At 51.1% G+C, this 26,947-nt stretch overlaps 1 protein-coding gene across 4 annotated transcripts in view; it reads left to right on the top strand.

Annotated features, from left to right (window-relative positions):
- The window catches only part of alms1 (ALMS1 centrosome and basal body associated protein), an 82,631-nt gene that overhangs the window by 31,335 nt on the left and 24,349 nt on the right, over positions 1-26,947 (top strand). For 2 of the 4 annotated variants that reach the window (XM_090221479.1, XM_090221478.1), the window contains exons 10-19: positions 6,038-6,703; positions 7,284-7,908; positions 9,027-9,188; positions 12,358-13,941; positions 14,068-14,231; positions 15,585-15,693; positions 19,684-19,893; positions 22,054-22,213; positions 22,357-22,510; positions 24,443-24,608. In XM_090221479.1, the coding sequence (XP_090077605.1) occupies positions 6,038-6,703; positions 7,284-7,908; positions 9,027-9,188; positions 12,358-13,941; positions 14,068-14,231; positions 15,585-15,693; positions 19,684-19,893; positions 22,054-22,213; positions 22,357-22,510; positions 24,443-24,608 (4,000 nt within the window). The remainder of the gene's footprint in view (positions 1-6,037; positions 6,704-7,283; positions 7,909-9,026; positions 9,189-12,357; positions 13,942-14,067; positions 14,232-15,584; positions 15,694-19,683; positions 19,894-22,053; positions 22,214-22,356; positions 22,511-24,442; positions 24,609-26,947) is intronic. The other 2 variants (XM_090221481.1, XM_090221480.1) reach the window with 1 other exon arrangement.

The raw sequence follows: 26,947 nt of genomic DNA, 5'->3' as shown, positions 1-26,947 counted from the left end.
GAATCATCAGATCGGCAGTTATTAACCTTAATTCCGGCTTCGACTTCGACTCATCAGCCCTGGGCTCGTTGTGTCATTCCGACGCTATTTTCGGGCTACCCAAGAGGAAATGCCGGCCAAAAAGAAGCAGGAGAAGGGATTCTCCGTTCACCGAGCGGACAGGCCATTAGGTTCACGGAAATCAAGAGGGGGAGGGGTATGTCCCTAAATCAACAGCAAATGGTGTGTTGACTCTAGTGCAGTGTAAGTCTCTACCCATTGTTCACCCATCTTGGAATACCTGATTGTCAAATGCAGACCCATCTACCTCCAGAGAGAGTTTATTTGTCATCAAGACTGCTGTAGATATTCCACGTCAGGACAACCACAACGGGCTGGAACTCAACGAACTGGACGAGGCTACGAACAAGCGGGAATCCATGGCTGCGTTTCAATTTCCGACACGTAATGCGCGACTTCCAGCAACACGTCTCCTTTGCCACTAGGGGCGCTAACGACCACTCTTACTCTACTCACACGCAAGCGTTAAAGGCCCTCCCTTATCCGCCCCCCATGATTCTATACTCCTGCTTCCTGTCTACAAGTAGAAGAAGCTCAAACAGGAAGTGCCCGTGACACGCTCCATTGAGAAATGATCCTCTGAATCGGAGGCTATGCTATAGGACTGCTTTGCTAGGTCTGACTAGAATATGTTCTGGGACTCCGTCAATAGAGTCGATGAGCTAACCACCTCCGTCACCGCTTTCATTAGGGAATGCATCGCCGATGTCGTCCCCACAGTGAGGGTTCGCTGCTTAACCCAATCAAAAGCCCTGGATTAACACAGAGGTTGGTGCTAAGCTAAAGGACAGGGCTACCACACACAGAGCTATCACAGGGCTACCACACACAGAGCTATCACAGGGCTACCACACACAGAGCTATCACAGGGCTACCACACACAGAGCTATCACAGGGCTACCACACACAGAGCTACCACACACAGGGCTACCACACACAGAGCTATCACAGGGCTACCACACACAGGGCTACCACACACAGAGCTACCACACACAGGGCTACCACACACAGAGCTATCACAGGGCTACCACACACAGAGCTATCACAGGGCTACCACACACAGAGCTATCACAGGGCTACCACACACAGAGCTATCACAGAGCTACCACACACAGAGCTATCACAGGGCTACCACACACAGAGCTATCACAGAGCTACCACACACAGGGCTACCACACACAGAGCTATCACAGGGCTACCACACACAGAGCTATCACAGGGCTACCACACACAGAGCTATCACAGGGCTACCACACACAGAGCTATCACAGGGCTACCACACACAGAGCTATCACAGGGCTACCACACACAGAGCTATCACAGGGCTACCACACACAGAGCTATCACAGGGCTACCACACACAGAGCTATCACAGAGCTACCACACACAGGGCTACCACACACAGAGCTATCACAGGGCTACCACACACAGAGCTATCACAGGGCTACCACACACAGAGCTATCACAGAGCTACCACACACAGGGCTACCACACACAGAGCTATCACAGGGCTACCACACACAGAGCTATCACAGGGCTACCACACACAGAGCTATCACAGAGCTACCACACACAGGGCTACCACACACAGAGCTATCACAGGGCTACCACACACAGAGCTATCACAGGGCTACCACACACAGAGCTATCACAGAGCTACCACACACAGGGCTACCACACACAGAGCTATCACAGGGCTACCACACACAGAGCTATCACAGGGCTACCACACACAGGGCTACCACACACAGAGCTATCACAGGGCTACCACACACAGAGCTATCACAGAGCTACCACACACAGGGCTACCACACACAGAGCTATCACAGGGCTACCACACACAGAGCTATCACAGAGCTACCACACACAGGGCTACCACACACAGAGCTATCACAGGGCTACCACACACAGAGCTATCACAGAGCTACCACACACAGGGCTACCACACACATGGCTACCACACACAGAGCTATCACAGGGCTACCACACACAGAGCTATCACAGAGCTACCACACACAGGGCTACCACACACAGAGCTATCACAGGGCTACCACACACAGAGCTATCACAGAGCTACCACACACAGAGCTACCACACACAGGGCTACCACACACAGAGCTATCACAGGGCTACCACACACAGAGCTATCACAGGGCTACCACACACAGAGCTATCACAGGGCTACCACACACAGAGCTATCACAGAGCTACCACACACAGAGCTATCACAGGGCTACCACACACAGAGCTATCACAGAGCTACCACACACAGGGCTACCACACACAGAGCTATCACAGGGCTACCACACACAGAGCTATCACAGGGCTACCACACACAGAGCTATCACAGGGCTACCACACACAGAGCTATCACAGGGCTACCACACACAGAGCTATCACAGGGCTACCACACACAGAGCTATCACAGGGCTACCACACACAGAGCTATCACAGGGCTACCACACACAGAGCTATCACAGGGCTACCACACACAGAGCTATCACAGAGCTACCACACACAGGGCTACCACACACAGAGCTATCACAGGGCTACCACACACAGAGCTATCACAGGGCTACCACACACAGAGCTATCACAGAGCTACCACACACAGGGCTACCACACACAGAGCTATCACAGGGCTACCACACACAGAGCTATCACAGGGCTACCACACACAGAGCTATCACAGAGCTACCACACACAGGGCTACCACACACAGAGCTATCACAGGGCTACCACACACAGAGCTATCACAGGGCTACCACACACAGAGCTATCACAGAGCTACCACACACAGGGCTACCACACACAGAGCTATCACAGGGCTACCACACACAGAGCTATCACAGGGCTACCACACACAGGGCTACCACACACAGAGCTATCACAGGGCTACCACACACAGAGCTATCACAGAGCTACCACACACAGGGCTACCACACACAGAGCTATCACAGGGCTACCACACACAGAGCTATCACAGAGCTACCACACACAGGGCTACCACACACATGGCTACCACACACAGAGCTATCACAGGGCTACCACACACAGAGCTATCACAGAGCTACCACACACAGGGCTACCACACACAGAGCTATCACAGGGCTACCACACACAGAGCTATCACAGAGCTACCACACACAGGGCTACCACACACAGAGCTATCACAGGGCTACCACACACAGAGCTATCACAGAGCTACCACACACAGGGCTACCACACACAGGGCTACCACACACAGAGCTATCACAGGGCTACCACACACAGAGCTATCACAGGGCTACCACACACAGAGCTATCACAGGGCTACCACACACAGAGCTATCACAGGGCTACCACACACAGAGCTATCACAGACAACCTTGATGCTACTGCTGAGGACAGGAACAAGTACAAGAAGTCCCACTACAACCTCTGCAGAGCCATCAAACACCAAAAGGACCATATAGGAACAAGGTATAATCATATTACTCTGACGCCCGCCGCATGTGGCAAGGGGCTACAGTCCATTACGGATTACAAAGGAAGACCCAACCGTGATCTGCCCAACGATGCCTCTCTACCAGACAAACTCACTGCATTTTACATCCGACAAAAACAACACAGAGTTGTGCATGAGGGCACCCGTTGACCCAGAGGACTGGGTTATCTCGCTCTTCAGTCAAGTCCTAAGGTCGCGGGGCCGGACTGTAATTCCCGGGGGCGAGTTCCCAGCATGCACAGACCAGCTGGATGGCCTATTGACTGTTATTTTCCACCTCTCCTCGTCCCAGTCTGTAATGCCCACATGTCTCAAGCTGACCACCATTGTTCCTGTTCCCGAGAACTCTTGAGGCTTCCTGCCACAATGACTACCACCCTGTAGCACTCACACCTGTAATCATCAAGTGTTTTGAAAGGCTGGTTATGGCTATAACATCAACTCCACCGTCCCTGACATACCATGACCCACTCCGATGTGCATGCTGCCCCGCAGCAGATCCATAGACAACGCAATATCAATTGCACTCCACACTTCCCTAACCCACCTAGATAAGCGGAATACCTATGTGACAATGCTGTTCATTGAATACAGCTCAGCGTTCAACCCCAGTCCCCTCCAAGCTCGTCACTAAGCTTGTGACCCTGGGACTGAACACCTCCCTACGCAACCGGATCCTAGGGGGATGGGGGCACCTGGATCCTAGGGGATGGGGGCACCTGGATCCTAGGGGGAGGGGGGCAGCTGGATCCTAGGGGGTGGGGGGCAGCTGGATCCTAGGGCGAGGGGGGCAACTGGATCCTAGGGGGAGGGGGGCAGCTGGATCCTAGGGGGAGGGGGGCAGCTGGATCCTAGGGGGAGGGGGGCAACTGGATCCTAGGGGGAGGGGGGCAACTGGATCCTAGGGGGGGGGGGGGGGGCAACTGGATCCTAGGGGGAGGGGGACAACCGGATCCTAGGGGGAGGGGGGGCAACCGGATCCTAGGGGGAGGGGGGCAACCGGATCCTAGGGGGAGGGGGGCAACTGGATCCTAGGGGAGGGGGGCAGCTGGATCCTAGGGGGAGGGGGGCAACTGGGGGGAAAGTGGTACTGGAGCAACAAGTCTGACACCAACAGGCTTCTGAACAGCTTTTACTCCCCAGACATAGACTGTAAATAGTTAACAAAATGGCTACACAGACTATCTGCCTCAACTTCTACTCTGTCTTGACTTCTATTTTGTCCTGCCTCGACTTCTACTTTATCCTGCCTCGACTTCTATTTTGTCCTGTCTTGACTTCTACTTTATCCTGTCTTGACTTCTACTTTATCCTGTCTTGACTTCTACTTTATCCTGTCTTGACTTCAACTTTATCCTGTCTTGACTTCAACTTTATCCTGTCTTGACTTCTACTTTATCCTGTCTTGACTTCTACTTTATCCTGTCTTGACTTCTACTTTATCCTGTCTTGACTTCTACTTTATCCTGTCTTGACTTCAACTTTATCCTGTCTTGACTTCAACTTTATCCTGTCTTGACTTCTACTTTATCCTGTCTTGACTTCTACTTTATCCTGTCTTGACTTCTACTTTATCCTGTCTTGACTTCAACTTTATCCTGTCTTGACTTCTACTTTATCCTGTCTTGACTTCTACTTTATCCTGTCTTGACTTCTACTTTATCCTGTCTTGACTTCAACTTTATCCTGTCTTGACTTCTACTTTATCCTGTCTTGACTTCTACTTTATCCTGTCTTGACTTCAACTTTATCCTGTCTTGACTTCTACTTTATCCTGTCTCGACTTCTACTTTATCCTACCTCGACTTCTACTTTATCCTGCCTCGACTTCTACTTTATCCTGCCTCGACTTCTACTTTGTCCAAATAATATTTGACTGAGTCTGCACACTCAACACATTGACACTACCACACACACACACTCACATAACACACAAACATACTGACTCACTCACGCACACACACTCACACACACTCACACACACTCACACACACACACACACACACACACACACACACACACACTCACATAACACCATCCATAGTTGCTGCTGCTACTCATCTTGATGCCCAGTCACCTTCCCTCTATATAAACCTGCCCCTACCACTCCAGTATCCCTTCACATTGTAAGTATAGAATTGGCACTGATCTTGATTACTGCATTGTTGGGAAAGAACAAGCAAGAAAGGCATTTCACTGTACTTGTGCAGAAAAAGTTGATCTCGTGGCTCCTCTGCAGTAGGGGGCAGCATGGAGTTTGTAGTGGTGGGATGGTTGTGGTGTTTTGGGACGTGTGTCCTCTCCAGCATGCTGTTCACCGGTGTGGTGTGGAGACAAGTCTTCCACCGATCGTTTCCTTTCTACTTTATGTGCGATTGAAGTCATCAAAAGCACTCAACTGGTTCAGTCTTTTGGGTGAGATGTTTTAGGAGTTAACGTCGTTTTTTATTTTCCTGGTCAGTTGATTGTGGTTCTTTCTCCTTGGTTCAGAACCCGAGGAGCACGGACACGGACAGCAGTACTGCGTCCAGCCTTGTAGGTCCAGGGGGCCAGCCTCCCTCCCTACCCCAGCCTGAGGAGCAGTTGGTTGGGGAGAAGAAGCAGTTCAGGGCCCTGAAGGCAGCAGAGGACTGTCTGTCCCACCAGCTACAGCAGCTGAGCAGGAACCCGTTTGACGACAGCGTTGAGCTGCGTACCCCTCTAAGGCAGGACCTAGAGGGCCGGGTCAGACAGATCGCCCTCCGAGAGGGGTTATACGTCCTCCCTAGAACGCACCCTCCACCCCTCACCTCCATCACCATTGCCACCTCCCGCCGCTCCCCCCTCCCCGAGCCTCTACAGGTGTCCCAGTTCACCTTAGAAGGGGTCTCCCAACCCACAGTGCAGGGGTGGCTACCTCAGACACGGCCCCAGCAGCAGGGGAGGGAGAGCACCACCACCTCGACACACTGCTCCATGTCCAGAGACACATCCACCATGACTGGATCACAGGCCAACAGCAGCAGTCTGTACCCCAGAGACAGAAAGACACGCCTGGGCCAGGAGCCGGGCCAGGAGCCGGGCCAGGAGCCGGGCCAGGAGCCGGGACAGGAGCCGGGACAGGAGCCGGGACAGGAGCCGGGACAGGAGCCGGGACAGGAGCCGGGACAGGAGCAGGTAGAATCCCAGCTGAATCTATCTTTACCGCTTACTGACTAAAGAACTAACACTGTTATAGACTAACACTGTTATAGACTGACACTGTTATTCACACTCAGATCTGTTATAGACTAACACTGTTATAGACTGACACTGTTATAGACTGACACTGTTATAGACTGACACTGTTATAGACTAACACTGTTATAGACTGACACTGTTATAGACTGACACTGTTATAGACTAACACTGTTATAGACTAACACTGTTATAGACTAACACTGTTATAGACTAACACTGTTATAGACTGACACTGTTATAGACTGACACTGTTAATCACACTCAGATGACCTGGTGTTTAAGAAAAGTAATGTCCTCTGGACCCTAACACTGTCACACTCTCTCTCCCTCTCCCTCCTCTTCCTCGGTCTCCCTCTCCCTCCTCTTCCTCGGTCTCCCTCTCCCTCCTCTTCCTCGGTCTCCCTCTCCCTCCTCTTCCTCGGTCTCCTTCTCCCCCCTCTTCCTCGGTCTCCCTCTCCCCCCTCTTCCTCGGTCTCCCTCTCCCTCCTCTTCCTCGGTCTTCCTCTCTCCCATCCAGCTGCCTGGTAGAGACCAAGAGAACCCGTTTACTGGTCCTCCCCACTCTGCAGCTCCTATCCCTCTGACCCCAGTCATGTACGGGCAGATTTCCCGGGCTCACCCCGACGAAGGACGTCCTGGGTCCATCATGGGTTCTGGAGCAGACTGGGTCTCTGGAGCTTGGACCACCAGGACAGGTCAGGTCTCCCACCTCCACGTCACCCTCTCCCCTGGTCCTAAAGGGGCTGAAGAGAGGTCCCGGAGACTTCTGTCCTTTGCTCCTGTCAGACACTCCTCTGCCGTCTCCAGCAGTGTTGACGAAGACGAGAGCCTAGGTTACGCCCCCGAGCCTGCTCCGGCCAATAAGACTGGGTCGCAGGAGAACAGAGGTCCAATTTGGAGACAGGGGCAGGAGACGGCCGACGCCTCAGTCCAGATCACCACGGCAACCTCCATCTTCCCACAATGCTTCACACCTCCCCAGAGGCTGACTGGTACCGGTCCGTCTAGGCAGGCGGCGCTGACAGTTCTGTTGCCGTATAAACCACACGGTAGTGAGGAGATGTTCTACGTACCCCAGACGCATCCTGAGCCACAGCTTTCCCCCATACGATCTGACTCCACCATGGAGAGTTCCCACCCAGGTACAGCATCTCTTATCTAGCTAGTTAAAATACATTATTTAGACGTTTCTAAACTATCTATAGTGACGCTGACAGACTGACAGGTATTCCAGGGCATTCAATAATGAATGATCCCCTCGGTCTAGAGAACTCCTGAAGGCTAACTTAGATCGTACTGTAATAGATGCAGCCACCTGGCCCCTCCTCCTCTCCTCTGGCCCCTCCTCTCTCTCCTCTGGCCCCTCCTCTCTCTCCTCTGGCCCCTCGTCTCTCTCCTCTGGCCTCTCTTCTCTGGCCCCTCCTCTCTGGCCCCGCCTCTCTCTCCTCTGGCCCCTCCTCTCTCTCCTCTGGCCCCTCCTCTCTCTCCTCTGGCCCCTCCTCTCTCTCCTCTGGCCCCTCCTCTCTCTCCTCTGGCACCTCCTCTCTCTTCTCTGGCCTCCTCTCCTCTTCTCTGGCCCCTCCTCCTCTCCTCTGGCCCCTCCTCTCTCTCCTCTGGCACCTCCTCTCTCTCCTCTGGCACCTCCTCTCTCTTCTCTGGCCTCCTCTCCTCTTCTCTGGCCCCTCCTCCTCTCCTCTGGCCTCTCCTTTGGCCCCTCCTCTCTCTCCTCTGGCCCCTCCTCTCTCTCCTCTGGCCCCTCCTCTCTCTCCTCTGGCCCCTCCTCTCTCTCCTCTGGCCCCTCCTCTCTCTCCTCTGGCACCTCCTCTCTTCTCTGGCCTCCTCTCCTCTTCTCTGGCCCCTCCTCCTCTCCTCTGGCCCCTCCTCTCTCTCCTCTGGCACCTCCTCTCTTCTCTGGCCTCCTCTCCTCTCCTCTGGCCCCTCCTCTCTCTCCTCTGGCACCTCCTCTCTTCTCTGGCCTCCTCTCCTCCTCTCTGGCCCCTCCTCCTCCCCTCTGGCCTCTCCTCTGGCCTCCTCTCCTCTGGCCCCTCCTCCTCTCCTCCCCCAGACGGTTAGCAGCTGGTCTTTTGTAACAGGCACCATGTATCAAATTAATTATTCATGTTCCAGTGTGAGTGCAAGAGAGAGACAGAGGCAGTGTCAGGTCCGACAGCGATGATCCTCAGAGATAGTGAGAGAGACAGGGCTTCCTCCTTCCTCTCCGAGGCACTCACCCGTTCCTCTCTCTCTCTCTCCTCCCCAGGCTCGGACGACGCGGTGCCCCCTCGCTTCAACATAGAGATCCTGGGGTCACGAGAGCAGCAGGTGGACCAGGTGGTGGACAGAGGGGTAAACATCAAACACACAGAGGGTATCTACAGCAAGAGACAAAGACTGGGAGAAAACTACAGTATGGAGAGGACAGGTGAGCACTCAGTATAGTGAGGGTTTAACACTGGGAGAAAGGACCGGGTCAGTATAGTGATGGATAACACTGGGAGAAAGGACCGGGTCAGTATAGTGATGGATAACACTGGGAGGAAGGACCGGGTCAGTATAGTGATGGATAACACTGGGAGGAAGGACCGGGTCAGTATAGTGAGGGTTTAACACTGGGAGAAAGGACCGGGTCAGTATAGTGATGGATAACACTGGGAGGAAGGACCGGGTCAGTATAGTGATGGATAACACTGGGAGGAAGGACCGGGTCAGTATAGTGATGGATAACACTGGGAGATAGGACCGGGTCAGTATAGTGAGGGTTTAACACTGGGGGGAAGGACCGGGTCAGTATAGTGAGGGTTTAACACTGGGAGGAAGGACCGGGTCAGTATAGTGATGGATAACACTGGGAGGAAGGACCGGGTCAATATAGTGATGGATAACACTGGGAGGAAGGACCGGGTCAGTATAGTGATGGATAACACTGGGAGATAGGACCGGGTCAGTATAGTGATGGATAACACTGGGAGGAAGGACCGGGTCAATATAGTGATGGATAACACTGGGAGGAAGGGCCGGGTCAGTATAGTGATGGATAACACTGGGAGGAAGGACCGGGTCAGTATAGTGATGGATAACACTGGGAGGAAGGACCGGGTCAGTATAGTGATGGATAACACTGGGAGAAAGGACCGGGTCAGTATAGTGATGGATAACACTGGGAGGAAGGACCGGGTCAGTATAGTGATGGATAACACTGGGAGGAAGGACCGGGTCAGTATAGTGATGGATAATTTAGGGGGAAGGACCGGGTCAGTATTGTGAGTGTTTAACACTAGGGGGAAGGACCGGGTCAGTATAGTGATGGATAACACTGGGGGGAAGGACCGGGTCAGTATAGTGATGGATTACCACTGGGAGAAAGGTCCGGGTCAGTATAGTGATGGATAACACTGGGGGGAAGGACCGGGTCAGTATAGTGATGGATTACCACTGGGAGAAAGGACCGGGTCAGTATAGTGATGGATAACACTGGGAGGAAGGACCGGGTCAGTATAGTGATGGATAACACTGGGAGATAGGACCGGGTCAGTATAGTGATGGATAACACTGGGAGGAAGGACCGGGTCAGTATAGTGATGGATAACACTGGGAGATAGGACCGGGTCAGTATAGTGATGGATAACACTGGGAGGAAGGACCGGGTCAGTATAGTGATGGATAACACTGGGAGGAAGGACCGGGTCAGTATAGTGATGGATAACACTGGGGGCAAGGACCGGGTCAGTATAGTGATGGATAACACTGGGAGAAAGGACCGGGTCAGTATAGTGATGGATAACACTGGGAGAAAGGGCCGGGTCAGTATAGTGATGGATAACACTGGGAGATAGGACCGGGTCAGTATAGTGATGGATAACACTGGGAGAAAGGACCGGGTCAGTATAGTGAGGGTTTAACACTGGGGGGAAGGACCGGGTCAGTATAGTGATGGATAACACTTGGAGAAAGGACCAGGTCAGTATAGTGATGGATAACACTGGGAGAAAGGACCGGGTCAGTATAGTGATGGATAACACTGGGAGGAAGGACCGGGTCAGTATAGTGATGGTTTAACACTGGGAGGAAGGACCGGGTCAGTATAGTGATGGATAACACTGGGAGAAAGGACCGGGTCAGTATAGTGATGGATAACACTGGGAGGAAGGACCGGGTCAGTATAGTGATGGATAACACTGGGAGGAAGGACCGGGTCAGTATAGTGATGGATAACACTGGGGGGAAGGACCGGGTCAGTATTGTGAGTGTTTAACACTGGGAGGAAGGACCGGGTCAGTATAGTGATGGATAACACTGGGAGGAAGGACCGGGTCAGTATAGTGATGGATAACACTGGGAGGAAGGACCGGGTCAGTATAGTGATAGATAACACTGGGAGGAAGGACCGGGTCAGTATAGTGATGGATAACACTGGGGGGAAGGACCGGGTCAGTATTGTGAGTGTTTAACACTGGGAGGAAGGACCGGGTCAGTATAGTGATGGATAACACTGGGAGGAAGGACCGGGTCAGTATAGTGATGGATAACACTGGGAGGAAGGACCGGGTCAGTATAGTGATGGATAACACTGGGAGGAAGGACCGGGTCAGTATAGTGATGGATAACACTGGGGGGAAGGACCGGGTCAGTATAGTGATGGATAACACTGGGAGATAGGACCGGGTCAGTATAGTGAGGGTTTAACACTGGGGGGAAGGACCGGGTCAGTATAGTGATGGATAACACTGGGAGGAAGGACCGGGTCAGTATAGTGATGGATAACACTGGGAGATAGGACCGGGTCAGTATAGTGATGGATAACACTGGGAGGAAGGACCGGGTCAGTATAGTGATGGATAACACTGGGGGCAAGGACCGGGTCAGTATAGTGATGGATAACACTGGGAGGAAGGACCGGGTCAGTATTGTGAGTGTTTCACACTGGGGGGAAGGACCGGGTCAGTATAGTGATGGATAACACTGGGAGGAAGGACCGGGTCAGTATAGTGATGGATAACACTGGGAGGAAGGACCGGGTCAGTATAGTGATGGATAACACTGGGAGAAAGGACCGGGTCAGTATAGTGATGGATAACACTGGGAGGAAGGACCGGGTCAGTATAGTGATGGATAACACTGGGAGAAAGGACCGGGTCAGTATAGTGATGGATAACACTGGGAGAAAGGACCGGGTCAGTATAGTGATGGATAACACTGGGAGAAAGGACCGGGTCAGTATAGTGATGGATAACACTGGGAGGAAGGACCGGGTCAGTATAGTGATGGATAACACTGGGAGGAAGGACCGGGTCAGTATAGTGATGGATAACACTGGGAGGAAGGACCGGGTCAGTATAGTGATGGATAACACTGGGAGGAAGGACCGGGTCAGTATAGTGATGGATAACACTGGGAGGAAGGACCGGGTCAGTATAGTGATGGATAACACTGGGAGAAAGGACCGGGTCAGTATAGTGAGGGTTTAACACTGGGAGGAAGGACCGGGTCAGTATTGTATACAGTATGTATATATTTAATGGACAGTGTCACTGCTGTGTTTGTGAATGTTATTTTCTCTTGAATTCTTAACCAGATACCATTTCCACCCTCAGGTACCACCGTGCCAAACGATGAAGGCCAACCATTGGTTGACCAGCGTACTCCACAGTCAAAATGCTTCTCTCATGTCACAGGAGGGTTAACCAGAGTACCTGCTATACCAATCACAACCACTAGAGGACCTGCTGTACCAACCACCACCACTAGAGGTCCTGCTATACCAATCACCACCACTATAGGACCTGCTGTACCAATCACCACCACTATAGGACCTGCTGTACCAACCACCACCACTAGAGGACCTGCTGTACCAACCACCACCACTAGAGGTCCTGCTATACCAATCACCACCACTATAGGACCTGCTGTACCAACCACCACCACTAGAGGACCTGCTGTACCAACCACCACCACTAGAGGACCTGCTATACCAATCACCACCACTATAGGACCTGCTGTACCAATCACCACCACTAGAAGCCCTGCTGTACCAACCACCACTATTAGAGGTCCTGCTGTACCAACCACCACCACTAGAGGACCTGCTATACCAACCACCACCACTAGAGGACCTGCTATACCAACCACCACCACTAGAGGACCTGCTATACCAACCACCACCACTAGAGGACCTGCTATACCAACCACCACCACTAGAGGACCTGCTATACCAACCACCACCACTAGAGGACCTGCTATACCAACCACCACCACTAGAGGACCATCTGCGGCCATGAGAGACCATGGAACCTCAATCACCACCTCCACACACACCCAGGGTGTCCCAGACACAGACCACCCTGTCCAGCCCTCCCTACGCTGCAGCCTGGGGGTGGGGGAAGAGGAGCTGGAGGTGTTTCAGCCTCTGCATGTAGAGATGGACTATAGTTCCATGGACCTCCACCATCACTTCCCCAAAACCCACCATCTCCACATGGACCACCAGATCTCCAACGCTCACCTTGTCCGAACCTCAGCCCCTCACCCAGGGATGGAGCGAGAGCCGGGGAGGCGGGACCACAGTCTAGCCCAGCGGAGTGGCAGCACTCTGGACCAACTGTGGCGCAGGTTCAGTGAGCGGTGGAGCCTGGAGGAGGCCCGGCCCACCAATGAGAGAGAGGCGTCCCTGCTGGAGCGGCTGGAGCGTCTGTCCCGCCTCATCCACAGCACCGGGACCTCCACCCCGCCAGAGCCAGAACCAACGCAGCAGACTGATACCACAGAACAAGAGGGAGGAGGGAGGAGAAGAGAACGAAAGAGTAGTAGGAAGGAGGAAGAGAGGAGAAGAGGAGGTGTGGAGGAAGGGAGGAGTAGGAGAGAGGAGAGCGGCAGTGGCCGGAGCGATCCCCATGCTAAAGCTAACCAGGCTAAGGCTAGTGTTCCCCGCCAGGCCTGGGAGCAGCAGGATGAGGAGCCCCAGCCCGCAGAGGGGGAGGACAGCTCTAGCCCCTCCCATGGTCCGGCCCACAGCTTTAGCCCCTCCCACCTCCCGGCCCGCAGCCAATACCTGTGTCCAGCAGAGAGAGAGAGGTCTGGGAGCGTCTCAGGGGAGACCAGCAGCTCCATGTCAACAATAGACACAGCCCGACTGGTGAGGGCCTTCGGAGCCCACAGGGTCAGAGGGCTGAATACACAAGGTGAGTTCAGCAAGGATTCTACTTGAGGTGAACATGTTACTTGGGAACACTTTTCAATTCAACGAGATTTTTAATGAACATTAGCTAACGTTTACGAACTATTCTCCTTTTGTTCAACTCACCTAGGGACCAGCCACAGGACCAATCACAGGACCAGCCACAGCCTTAGTAAACTGTACAGCACCATCCTCCAGCAGAGGCAGAGCAAGGAGCAGAGGAGAGGGAGGCCCAGAGAGACTCCTCATATCCCTCCAGTCCCCTCAGAGTCTACTGGCACTGATAACTCTGTAGTATGTCTACCGTTCTGTTGAGTTGTTCTTCTGTCTCTCTCTCTCCTCTCTCTCTTCTCCTCTCTCTTCTCTCCATCTCTCTCTCTTCTCTCCCTCTCTCTCCTCTCTCTTCTTTCCATCTCTCTCTTCTCTCTCTCCTCTCTCTCTCTTCTCTCTCTCTCCTCTCTCCTCTCTCTTTCTCTCCTCGCTCTCTCTTCTCTTCATCTCTCTCTCTTCTCTCCATCTCTCTCTCTTCTCTTCTCTCTCTCTCTTCTCTCTCTCTCTCTTCTCTCCATCTCCATCTCTCTCTCCTCTCCATCTCTCTCTCTTCTCTCTATCCTCTCTCTCCTCTCTCCTCTCTCTTTCTCTCCTCTCTCTCTCTCTCTTCTCTTCATCTCTCTCTCTTCTCTCCCTCTCTCTCTCTTCTCTCCCTCATCTCTCTCTCAATTTCAATTCAAGAACTTTATTGGCATGGGAAACATATGTTATCATTGCCAAAGCAAGTGAGGTAGATAATATACAAGAAGTGAAATAAACAGTAAAAATGAACAGTAAACATTACTCTTCCAAAAAAAAAGAAAGACATTTCAGATGTCATATGATATACAGTGTTGTAATGGTCTGCAAATAGTTAACATAAATATGGGTTGTATTTACAATGGTGTTTGTTCTTCACTGGTTGCCCTTTTCTTGTGGCAACAGGTCACAAATCTTGCTGCTGTGATGGCACACTGTGATATTTCACCCAATAGATATGGGAGTTTATCAAAATTGGGTTTATTTTCAAATTATTTGTGGGTCTGTGTAATCTGAGGGAAATATGTCTCTCTAATATGGTCATACGTTGGACAGGAGGTTAGGAAGTGCAGCTCAGTTTACACCTCATTTTGTGGGCAGTGAGCACATAGCCTGTCTTCTCTTGAGAGCCATGTCTGCCTACGGCGGCCTTTCTCAATAGCAAGGCTATGCTCACTGAGTCTGTACATAGTCAAAGCTTTCTTTAAGTTTGGGTCAGTCACAGTGGTCAGGTATTCTGCTGCTGTGTACTCTCTGTGTAGGGCCAAATAGCATTCTAGTTTGCTCTGTTTTTTTGTTGTTAATTCTTTCCAAAGTGTCAAGTAATTATCTTTTTGTTTTCTCATGATTTGGTTGGGTCTAATTGTGGGGTCTGTTTGTGTACAGAGTCCCAGGACCAGCTTGCCTCTCTCTCTCTCTCTCTCCTCCCTCACTCTCCTCTCTGCTCTCTCTACCCTTTCTGTTAAAAAACGGTTTGTTTTCAGACCCATCTTTCTCAGGCTCTGTTCTCTACTGTATATTGAATGATCTATAGTTTTGATAGCCATTGATCGGCTCCTGTGTATTGTGGCTCCTCAGATTCCAGCTGACTCTGCATCTTCAACCAGCACCTACACCCTCCCCTCGCATCGTGGCCCCTCCCACTCCAAGAAGGCAGTCAAACATGTCAGCAAAGGCGTACAGGCAGGTCAGTAACCCAGTATGTTCTGAAAATAATATGTACAGTGGGGCAAAAAAGTATTTAGTCAGCCACCAATTGTGCAAGTTCTCCCACTTAAAAAGATGAGAGGCCTGTAATTTTCATCATAGGTACACTTCAACTATGACAGACAAAATGAGGGGAAAAAAATCCAGAAAATCACATTGTAGGATTGCACAATTGGTGGCTGACTAAATACTTTTTTGCCCCACTGTACACTGAATAATAATATAAACGCAACATGCAACAATTTCAAATATTTTACTGAGTTACAGTTCACATAGTGTATTCAGACCCTTTGACTATTTCCACATTTTGTTACTTTTTCAGCCTCATTCTAAAATGGATTCAATAGTTTTTTCCTCATCAATCTAATACCCCATAATGACATCACAATACCCCATAATGACATCACAATACCCCATAATGACATCACAATACCCCATAATGACATCACAATACCCCATAATGACATCACAATACCCCATAATGACATCACAATAACCCATAATGACATCACAATACCCCATAATGACATCACAATACCCCATAATGACATCACAATACCCCATAATGACATCACAATACCCCATAAAGACATCACAATAACCCATAATGATATCACAATACCCCATAATGATATCACAATACCCCATAATGATATCACAATACCCCATAATGACATCACAATACCCCATAATGATATCACAATACCCCATAATGACATCACAATACCCCATAATGATATCACAATACCCCATAATGACATCACAATACCCCATAATGATATCACAATACCCCATAATGACATCACAATACCCCATAATGATATCACAATACCCCATAATGACATCACAATACCCCATAATGATATCACAATACCCCATAATGACATCACAATACCCCATAATGATATCACAATACCCCATAATGACATCACAATACCCCATAATGATATCACAATACCCCATAATGACATCACAATACCCCATAATGATATCACAATACCCCATAATGACATCACAATACCCCATAATGATATCACAATACCCCATAATGACATCACAATACCCCATAATGACATCACAATACCCCATAAAGACATCACAATAACCCATAATGATATCACAATACCCCATAATGATATCACAATACCCCATAATGACATCACAATACCCCATAGTGACAAAGCAAAAACAGGTTTTTAGACATTTTTGCATGTATGTAAAAAAATTAAATACATATATTAAATCACATTTACATAAGTATTCAGACCTTTTACTTAGTACTTTGTTGAAGAACCCTTGGCAGTGATTACAGCCTTGAGTCTACAGCTTGGCATTCAGGCCAAAGAGTTCAATCTTGTTTTCATCAGAGTAGAGAATCTTGTTTCTCATGGTCTGAGAGTCCTTTATGTGCCTTTTGGTAAACTCCAAGCAGGCAGTCATGTGCCTTTTACTGAGGAGTGGTTTCCATCTGGCCACTCTACCATAAAGGCCTGATTGGTGGAGTGCTGCAGAGATTGTTGTCCTTCTGGAAGGTTCTCCCGTCTCCACAGAGGAACTCTGGAGCTCTGTCAGAGTGACCACCGGGTTCTTGGTCACCTTTCAGACCAAGGCCCTTCTTCCCCAAATGCTCAGTTTGCCTTGGCGAGCTCTAAGAGTCTTCATGGCTTCTTCCATTTCAGAATGATGGAGGCCACTGTGTTCTCGGGGACCTTCAATACTGCAGAAAGTTGTTGGTACCCTTCCCCAGATCTGTGACTCGACACAATCCTGTCTTGGAGCTCTACGAACAATTCCTTCCACCTCACGGCTTGGTTTTTGCTCTGACATGCACTGTCAACTGCATTTATCACAGGTGGACAACTTGTTTGTGCTTTGTCATTATGGGGCGTTGTGCGTAGATTGATGAGGGGAGAAAAATATTGAATCAATTTTAGAATAAGGCTGTAACTAAAGGGGAAGGGGTCTGAATACTTTCCGAATGCACTGTATAAGGAATTCAGTCAATTTAAATATATTCATTAGGCCCTAATCTATGAATTTCACGTTACTGGGAATACAGATGTTGGTCACAGAGACCTAAAACCTCTTATGGATCTGACCCTGTTTTTCGAATTTCTCCTAAAATAACACACCCAAATCTAACTTCCTGTAGCTCAGGACCTGAAGCATATGCATATTCTTGGTATCATTTGAAAGGAAACACTTTGACATTTGTGGAAATTTGAAATTAATGTCGGAGAATATATCACATTAGATCTGGTAAAAGATAATACAAACAAACAAAAACATGCATTTTCATTTATTTGTTTATTTATTTTTATCATCTTTGAAATCCAAGCGAGGCCATAATATAATATTACAGTTTAGGCGTAATTTATATTTTGGCCACTAGATGGCAGCAGCGTGTGTGTAAAGTTTCAGATTGATCGAGTGAAGAATTTGCAATACTGGACAATATGTTGCTACATTTTATCTCTGGGAGCCTCAGGATGACCAATCAGAGCCAGATCACTGAATGTAAATACATTATTTACCTTCAGAGGTGAATGTATCAAACCAGTTGCCGTGACAAAAGTGTTCTGTTCCTCAAACAATAGCATAGTATTATTTCACTGTAAAAGCTACTGTAAATTGGACAGTGCATTTACAGTAACACGAATTTAAGCTTTCGGCCCGTATATAAGACATGTCTATGTCCTGGTAAGTTTGCTGTTACTTACAACTGTCATGCTAATCACATTAGAGCACGTTAGCTCAACTGTCCTATTGGCGGGAACTGGAACATGCTGTCGTACACGTCGATCCAGAGCATCCCAAACATGCTCAATGGGTGACGTGTCTGGTGAGTATGCAGGCCATGGAAGAACTGGGACATTTTCAGCTTCCAGGAATTGTGTACAGATCCTTGCGAAATGGGGCCGTGCATTATCATGCTGAAACATGAAGTGATGGTGGTGGATGAATGGCACGACAATGGGCCTCAGGATCTCGTCACTGTATCTCTGAGCATTCAAATTGCAATCAATAAAATGCAATTGTGTTTGTTGTCCGTAGTTTATGCCTGCCCCATACCATAACCCCACCGCCACCTTGGGGCACCCTGTTCACAACGTTGACATCAGCGAACCACTCGTCCGCACAACGCCATACACGCTGTCGGCCATGTAGACAGGATGAGATGTTATCTGCTCGGTACAGTTGAAACCGGGATTCATCCGTGAAGAACACACTTCTCCAGCATGCCAGTGGCCATCGAAGGTGATCATTTGCCCACTGAAGTCGGTTACGACGCCGAACTGCAGTCAGGTCAAGACCCTGGTGAGGACGATGAGCACGCAGATGAGCATCCCTGAGACGGTTTCTGACAGTTTGTGCAGAAATTCTTCAGTTGTGCCAACCCACCGTTTCATCAGCTGTCCGGGTGGCTGATCTCAGATGATCCCGCAGGAGAAGGAGTGGGCTGGCGTGGTTACACGTGGTCTGCTGTTGTGAGGCCGGTTAGACGTACTGCCAAATTCTCTAAAAACAACATTGGAGGCGGCTTATCATAGAGAAATTAACTTTCAAGCCTCTGGCAACAGATCTGGTGGACATTCCTGCAGTCAGCATGCAAACTGCACATTTTAGAGTGGCCTTTTATGGATCCCCAGCACAAGGTGCACCTGTGTAATGATCATGCTGTTTAATCAGCTTTTTGATATGCCACACCTGTCAGGGTGGATGGATTATCTTGGCAAAGGAGAAATGCTCACTAACAGGGATGTAAACACATTTGTGCACCAAATTTGAAATAAATACGCTTTTTGTACATATGGAACATTTCTGTGGTCTTTTATTTCAGCTCGTGAAACATGGGACCAACACTTTACATGTTGCGTTTTGATATTTTTGTTAAGTGTATAAACATTGAGGTGTGGAAGGTGTGGCTCAAACATGGACACTCGACCATCTCTCACTCTCCTCTCCGCAGGGGACCTGGAGATTGTGAGTAACGGAACACGTCGTCACACCCGAGACGTCGGCACAACGTTCCCCTCGCCAGGCTCAGCCAGGGGTGCCAGGGTGCTCCCCTCCTCACACTCTGGTAGCAAGAGGGGTAGAGCTGGGGACAGGAGCCCTCCTAAAACGCAGAGGAAGAGGAAGATGAGCCAACCCTCTGCCAGGCCCTACTACCCTCAAGGTACGGAGAACTGACATTTTACATTTAAACTCCGGAGCGCTCCAAATCAGTAAAACAATACTAATCCAATATGATTTAAAGACAGAAACGAACAGCGGGACTAGCTTCACTATTTGAAGCACCCTCCATTTGTCCTCAGAACAGCCTCAGTTCATCAGGGTCATGGACTCCACAAGGTGTTGAAAGCGTTCCACAGGGATGCTGGCCCCATGTTGACTCTACAAGGTGTTGAAAGCGTTCCACAGGGATGCTGGTCCATGTTGACTCCACAAGGTGTTGAAAGCGTTCCACAGGGATGCTGGTCCATGTTGACTCTACAAGGTGTTGAAAGCGTTCCACAGGGATGCTGGTCCATGTTGACTCCACAAGGTGTTGAAAGCGTTCCACAGGGATGCTGGTCCATGTTGACTCCACAAGGTGTTGAAAGCGTTCCACAGGGATGCTGGTCCATGTTGACTCTACAAGGTGTTGAAAGCGTTCCACAGGGATGCTGGTCCATGTTGACTCCACAAGGTGTCGAAAGCGTTCCACAGGGATGCTGGTCCATGTTGACTCTACAAGGTGTCGAAAGCGTTCCACAGGGATGCTGGTCCATGTTGACTCTACAAGGTGTTGAAAGCGTTCCACAGGGATGCTGGTCCATGTTGACTCCACAAGGTGTTGAAAGCGTTCCACAGGGATGCTGGTCCATGTTGACTCCACAAGGTGTTGAAAGCGTTCCACAGGGATGCTGGTCCATGTTGACACTACAAGGTGTTGAAAGCGTTCCACAGGGATGCTGGTCCATGTTGACTCTACAAGGTGTCGAAAGCGTTCCGCAGGGATGCTGGTCCATGTTGACTCCACAAGGTGTTGAAAGCGTTCCACAGGGATGCTGGTCCATGTTGACTCTACAAGGTGTTGAAAGCGTTCCACAGGGATGCTGGCCCATGTTGACTCTACAAGGTGTCTAAAGCGTTCCACAGGGATGCTGGCCCCATGTTGACTCCAAGGCTTCCCACAGTTTTGTCCAGTTGGCTGGATGTCCTTTGGGTGGTGAACTATTCTTGATACACACAGGAAACTGTTGAGTGTGAAAAACCCAGCAGTGTTGCAGTTATTCACACACTCAAACCGGTGCTCCTGGCACCTACTACCATACCCCGTTCAAAGGCACTTAAATATTCTGTCTTGTCCATTCACCCTCTGAATGACACACACACACAATCCATGTCTCATTTGTCTCAAGGCTTAAAAATCCTTCTTTAACCCGTCTCCTCCCCTTTCATCTACACTAATTGAAGTGGATTTAACAAGTGACATCAATAAGGGATCATATCTTTCACCTGGATTCACCTGGTCAGTGTATGTCATGGAAAGAGTAGGTGTTCCTAATGTTTTGTAGACTCAGTGTATATCTCCATGTATCGCTGTCTGATAAGAAGTGAGTACCATGCAGTTCTACCAACCTTATTGTTAGTGTCCGCCCTGAGATTGGAAGGTTATGAGTTCAATCCCTGGACGAGTCATACCACAGACCTGATGGGTCTCTGTTTGGCACTCAGCAGTAAGGAGATAGTTTAGGGCACTCGGCATTAAGGAGATAGTTTAGGGCACTCGGCATTAAGGAGATAGTTTAGGGCACTCTGCATTAAGGAGATAGTTTAGGGCAATCGGCATTAAGGAGATGGTTTAGGGCACTCGGCATTAAGGAGATAGTTTAGGGCACTCGGCATAACTTTCACCTGGTCAGTGTATGTCATGGCATTAAGGAGATAGTGTGTCTTCCTGTCTGTTTCCTACTTCCAGGTGTCTCTTCATGTCTGTTTCCTACTTCCAGGTGTCTCTTCATGTTTGTTTCCTACTTCCAGGTGTCTCTTCCTGTCTGTTTCCTACTTCCAGGTGTCTCTTCATGTCTGTTTCCTACTTCCAGGTGTCCCTTCCTGTCTGTTTCCTACTTCCAGGTGTCTCTTCCTGTCTGTTTCCTACTTCCAGGTGTCTCTTCCTGTCTGTTTCCTACTTCCAGGTGTCTCTTCCTGTCTGTTTCCTACTTCCAGGTGTCTCTTCCTGTCTGTTTCCTACTTCCAGGTGTCTCTTCCTGTCTGTTTCCTACTTCCAGGTGTCTCTTCCTGTCTGTTTCCTACTTCCAGGTGTCTCTTCCTGTCTGTTTCCTACTTCCAGGTGTATCGTGGTACATCCCTGCTGAGGACCTGAGAGCTGAGGGCAGGAAGGAGAACAGGCCGGAGCAGCAGCCTCCCCAGGGCCCGGCCTGGTTTGAACCCTACAGCAGAACCACCCGGCCCTGGAGAGAACCGCTCAGACAGAGACAAATACAGGACAGGTCTGTCTGTCTGATCTATCTTAATCTACTATTTGTTTAAAAATTTATTGATTTTTTAAAAATCTTTTATTATTCTATTGTATAGTTTAAGAACTTTGAACTGTTTTTTTTGTGGTTATAAGAACTGTGCTGTGATTTGTCAGGGAGAGACTGACAGACAGACTACAGACCAATCAGCTGGAGGCTGACCGCGACAGACCCAGTGAGAGGCAGCACACCAAGCACAGCATCATCACCCCTCCTGGGCCTGAACCCACTGGCAACGCCCCCGCCGCCCTGGTCCGCATCTCTCTCCAGGTCTGGTTCACTACTCTGTGTTTCGATGTGTCTGTTGCCTACTCTGTGTCTGTTGCCTACTCTGTGTCTGTTGCCTACTCTGTGTCTGTTGCCTACTCTGTGTCTGTTGCCTACGCTGTGTCTGTTGCCTACGCTGTGTCTGTTGCCTACGCTGTGTCTGTTGCCTACTCTGTGTCTGTTGCCTACTCTGTGTCTGTTGCCTACTCTGTGTCTGTTGCCTACTCTGTGTCTGTTGCCTACGCTGTGTCTGTTGCCTACGCTGTGTCTGTTGCCTACTCTGTGTCGGTTGCCTACTCTGTGTCGGTTGCCTACGCTGTGTCTGTTGCCTACTCTGTGTCGGTTGCCTACTCTGTGTCGGTTGCCTACGCTGTGTCTGTTGCCTACTCTGTGTCTGTTGCCTACTCTGTGTCTGTTGCCTACTCTGTGTCTGTTGCCTACTCTGTGTCTGTTGTCTACTCTGTGCCTGTTGCCTACTCTGTGTCTGTTGCCTACTCTGTGTCTGTTGCCTACTCTGTGTCTGTTGCCTACTCTGTGTCTGTTGCCTACTATGTGTCTGTTGTCTACTCTGTGTCTGTTGCCTACTCTGTGTCTGTTGCCTACTCTGTGTCTGTTGCCTACTCTGTGTCTGTTGCCTACGCTGTGTCTGTTGCCTACGCTGTGTCTGTTGCCTACTCTGTGCCTGCCTACTCTGTGTCTGTTGCCTACTCTGTGTCTGTGCCTGTTGCCTGCGCTGTGTCTGTGCCTGTTGCCTACTCTGTGCCTGTTGCCTACTCTGTGCCTGTTGCCTACTCTGTGTCTGTTGCCTACTCTGTGTCTGTTGCCTACTCTGTGCCTGTTGCCTACTCTGTGCCTGTTGCCTACTCTGTGTCTGTTGCCTGCGCTGTGTCTGTGCCTGTTGCCTACTCTGTGTCTGTTGCCTACTCTGTGCCTGTTGCCTACTCTGTGCCTGTTGCCTACTCTGTGCCTGTTGCCTACGCTGTGTCTGTTGCCTACTCTGTGCCTGTTGCCTACTCTGTGCCTGTTGCCTACTCTGTGTCTGTTTCCTACTCTGTGCCTGTTGCCTACTCTGTGCCTGTTGCCTACTCTGTGCCTGTTGCCTACTCTGTGCCTGTTGCCTACGCTGTGTCTGTTGCCTACTCTGTGCCTGTTGCCTACTCTGTGTCTGTTGCCTACTCTGTGCCTGTTGCCTACTCGGTGTCTGTTGCCTACTCTGCGTCTGTTGCCTACTCTGTGTCTGTTGCCTACTCTGCGTCTGTTGCCTACGCTGTGTCTGTGCCTGTTGCCTGCGCTGTGTCTGTGCCTGTTGCCTACTCTGTGCCTGTTGCCTACTCTGTGTCTGTTGCCTACTCTGCGTCTGTTGCCTACGCTGTGTCTGTGCCTGTTGCCTGCGCTGTGTCTGTGCCTGTTGCCTACTCTGTGTCTGTTGCCTACTCTGTGTCTGTTGCCTACTCTGTGTCTGTTGCCTACTCTGTGTCTGTTGCCTACTCTGTGTCGGTTGCCTACTCTGTGTCTGTTGCCTACTCTGTGTCGGTTGCCTACTCTGTGTCTGTTGCCTACTCTGTGTCTGTGCCTGTTGCCTACTCTGTGTCTGTTGCCTACTCTGTGTCGGTTGCCTACTCTGTGTCTGTGCCTGTTGCCTACTCTGTGCCTGTTGCCTACTCTGTGTCTGTTGCCTACGCGGTGTCTGTTGCCTACGCGGTGTCTGTTGCCTACGCGGTGTCTGTTGCCTACGCGGTGTCTGTTGCCTACGCTGTGTCTGATGCCTACGCTGTGTCTGTTGCCTACTCTGTGTCGGTTGCCTACTCTGTGTCTGTTGCCTACTCTGTGCCTGCGCCGTGTTGCCTACGTTGTTGGTCAAAGGTCAAACAAACTGCTCCTCTTCAACACGATTAAGCCCATCTAAAACCTGTTCCACGTCTTCAACTCCTGTAGGAGGCTCTGGAGCTGCGTCGGCCAGAGTTTGTGTCTCGGTCTCGGGAGAGGGTGAAGCGTCTGGTGCTGCAGGTAGAGGAGAGGAAGCTGCAGGTCGTCTTCAGCAGAGAGAGAAACGAGCTCTTCAACCAACCCAGAAGACCAGGGAGACTGTCCCAACCCGCAGGTACCAACCCTCCTCCTAGTCTCCCAACCTGCAGATACCAACCCTCCTCCTAGTCTCCCAACCCGCAGGTACCAACCCTCCTCCTAGTCTCCCAACCTGCAGGTACCAACCCTCCCCCTAGTCTCCCAACCTGCAGATACCAACCCTCCCCCTAGTCTCCCAACCTGCAGGTACCAACCCTCCCCTTAGTCTCCCAACCTGCAGGTACGAACCCTCCCCCTAGTCTCCCAACCTGCAGGTACCAACCCTCCCCCTAGTCTCCCAACCTGCAGATACCAACCCTCCCCTTAGTCTCCCAACCTGCAGGTACCAACCCTCCCCCTAGTCTCCCAACCTGCAGGTACCAACCCTCCCCCTAGTCTCCCAACCTGCAGGTACCAACCCTCCCCCTAGTCTCCCAACCTGCAGGTACCAACCCTCCCCCTAGTCTCCCAACCTGCAGGTACCAACCCTCCCCCTAGTCTCCCAACCTGCAGGTACCAACCCTCCCCCTAGTCTCCCAACCTGCAGGTACCAACCCTCCCCCAAGTCTCCCAACCTGCAGGTACCAACCCTCCCCCTAGTCTCCCAACCTGCAGGTACCAACCCCCCCCCAGTCTCCCAACCTGCAGGTACCAACCCTCCCCCTAGTCTCCCAACCTGCAGGTACCAACCCTCCCCCTAGTCTCCCAACCTGCAGGTACCAACCCTCCCCCTAGTCTCCCAACCTGCAGATACCAACCCTCCTAGTCTCCCAACCTGCAGATACCAACCCTCCCCCTAGTCTCCCAACCTGCAGGTACCAACCCTCCCCCTAGTCTCCCAACCTGCAGGTACCAACCCCCCCCCAGTCTCCCAACCTGCAGGTACCAACCCTCCCCCTAGTCTCCCAACCCGCAGGTACCATCCCTCCCCCTAGTCTCCCAACCTGCAGGTACCAACCCTCCCCCTAGTCTCCCAACCTGCAGGTACCAACCCTCCCCCTAGTCTCCCAACCTGCAGATACCAACCCTCCCCCTAGTCTCCCAACCTGCAGGTACCAACCCTCCCCCTAGTCTCCCAACCTGCAGGTACCAACCCTCCCCATAGTCTCCCAACCTGCAGGTACCAACCCTCCCCCTAGTCTCCCAACCTGCAGGTACCATCCCTCCCCCTAGTCTCCCAACCTGCAGATACCAACCCTCCCCCTAGTCTCCCAACCTGCAGGTACCAACCCTCCCCCTAGTCTCCCAACCCGCAGGTACCAACCCTCCCCCTAGTCTCCCAACCTGCAGATACCAACCCTCCTCCTAGTCTCCCAACCTGCAGGTGCCAACCCTCCTCCTAGTCTCCCAACCTGCAGATACCAACCCTCCCCCTAGTCTCCCAACCTGCAGGTACCAACCCTCCCCCTAGTCTCCCAACCTGCATTTACCAACCCTCCTCCTAGTCTCCCAACCTGCAGATACCAACCCTCCCCCTAGTCTCCCAACCTGCAGGTACCAACTCTCCCCCTAGTCTCCCAACCTGCAGGTACCAACCCTCCCCCTAGTCTCCCAACCTGCATTTACCAACCCTCCTCCTAGTCTCCCAACCTGCAGATACCAACCCTCCCCCTAGTCTCCCAACCTGCAGGTACCAACCCTCCCCCTAGTCTCCCAACCTGCAGGTACCAACCCTCCCCCTAGTCTCCCAACCTGCAGGTACCAACCCTCCCCCTAGTCTCCCAACCTGCAGGTACCAACCCTCCCCCTAGTCTCCCAACCTGCAGGTACCAACCCTCCTCCTAGTCTCCCAACCTGCAGATACCAACCCTCCCCCTAGTCTCCCAACCTGCAGGTACCAACCCTCCCCCTAGTCTCCCAACCTGCAGATACCAACCCTCCCCCTAGTCTCCCAACCTGCAGATACCAACCCTCCCCCTAGTCTCCCAACCTGCAGGTACCAACCCCCCCCCAGTCTCCCAACCTGCAGGTACCAACCCTCCCCCTAGTCTCCCAACCCGCAGGTACCAACCCTCCCCCTAGTCTCCCAACCCGCAGGTACCATCCCTCCCCCTAGTCTCCCAACCTGCAGGTACCAACCCTCCCCCTAGTCTCCCAACCTGCAGGTACCAACCCTCCCCCTAGTCTCCCAACCTGCAGGTACCAACCCTCCCCCTAGTCTCCCAACCTGCAGGTACCAACCCTCCCCCTAGTCTCCCAACCTGCAGGTACCAACCCTCCCCCTAGTCTCCCAACCTGCAGGTACCAACCCTCCCCCTAGTCTCCCAACCTGCAGGTACCAACCCTCCCCCAAGTCTCCCAACCTGCAGATACCAACCTTCCCCTAGTCTCCCAACCTGCAGGTACCAACCCTCCCCCTAGTCTCCCAACCTGCAG

Source organism: Oncorhynchus mykiss, chromosome 25 (assembly GCF_057628025.1).
Source record: "Oncorhynchus mykiss isolate SJ-2025 chromosome 25, ASM5762802v1, whole genome shotgun sequence".
NCBI classification, from domain to species: domain Eukaryota; kingdom Metazoa; phylum Chordata; class Actinopteri; order Salmoniformes; family Salmonidae; genus Oncorhynchus; species Oncorhynchus mykiss.
The sequence above is the reverse complement of the archived record's forward strand: the minus strand, read 5'-3'. Positions and strand labels throughout refer to the sequence as shown.